At 32.3% G+C, this 1,042-nt stretch overlaps 1 protein-coding gene across 1 annotated transcript in view; it reads left to right on the forward strand.

Moving 5' to 3' along the window:
• Window positions 1–31: 31 nt before the first annotated feature.
• Window positions 32–1,042, forward strand: part of LOC119591963 (VPS35 endosomal protein sorting factor-like) — a gene marked incomplete at its 5' end in the record, with an annotated part of 25,901 nt that continues 24,890 nt past the window's right edge. The window contains 3 exon segments of the mRNA XM_037940717.1: window positions 32–79; window positions 385–581; window positions 776–906. Coding sequence (XP_037796645.1) covers window positions 32–79; window positions 385–581; window positions 776–906 — 376 coding nt within the window.

Below are 1,042 nucleotides of genomic sequence, written 5' to 3' on the forward strand. Positions count from 1 at the left end.
TCAGAACTCATTTGATATTAATTTATTACAGGTGTGGTGAAAACTCAGACTGCCATCACTGAAAGGCATCGTACTCAAGGTAAGTTTGTCATGATCTTGAAAATTGAATTTTTGTCTAACTCATTTATTATATCTAGGAACACATGATAAGCAAAGTCTATCAGTCAGAGATTTAAAAGTTATTCATAATTGGTAATATATAGTTCTGAACACAGAACCCAAGATATTTTTGGTAAGAAATAGTTCCAAACTCTTGAACAGCAATATGATTTTGTTAAAGAGATAGTCTAAGTAATTTTTCTCTCCCAAATTATTGTAATGAATCACTCAAATTACAATTTTGAGAGATATTTATGAAACTTTGTGACCCAATAATGATTTCAGGAATGAGTGGCAGTGAACGCATCCGTGCCCGCCTGGAACAGTTAGACTCCTTAGATGAAATCAGTGGGGGAACAATACGGGAAGTTGGGGGTCTTACACAAGAGGAGTTCACACAGCGTTTGATTGGGCTGAAGCAGGAACTGATTCAGTCCTGGCAGACAGATCAAAGAGTAAAAGCATTGAAGATTGCAATACAGGTAGGTTTTGTGAATGGGATTTTATAATGATTTCCTTTACCCTTAAGAAACTCAAATCCATAATATAAACTAGTGTTAAAGTTCAAAGATATGCTCTTATTTAGTAAAGATAATAAATAAAGTAAAAATAGCAGATAGATGAATATATATAACAATTGTTTTGTTGTAGTAATGGATAATCTTTGATATTTCAGTGTGTAAAATTGTTGTCTCTCTCAGCTCCAGAACATTTTTATCCACATAAATTTGCACTAGTAATGGAAATCTTAGAGTGTCTGGGTACACTGGTTTGCCAGAGACTCAGAGTTAAATCCAAAAATGATAAGTAAGTGAATTGCAAAATATTTTTTTGTTATATCATGAATTAAGGTAAATTGTGTGAAAGTAATAATTTACTACATTTATGACAAAAATTTAGCCATTGTTGATCTCAGATTGCTTCTGTTATTTAGGATTGCTTT

The sequence above is a fragment of the Penaeus monodon genome, chromosome 29, assembly GCF_015228065.2.
Source record: "Penaeus monodon isolate SGIC_2016 chromosome 29, NSTDA_Pmon_1, whole genome shotgun sequence".
In the NCBI taxonomy this organism is placed as follows: domain Eukaryota; kingdom Metazoa; phylum Arthropoda; class Malacostraca; order Decapoda; family Penaeidae; genus Penaeus; species Penaeus monodon.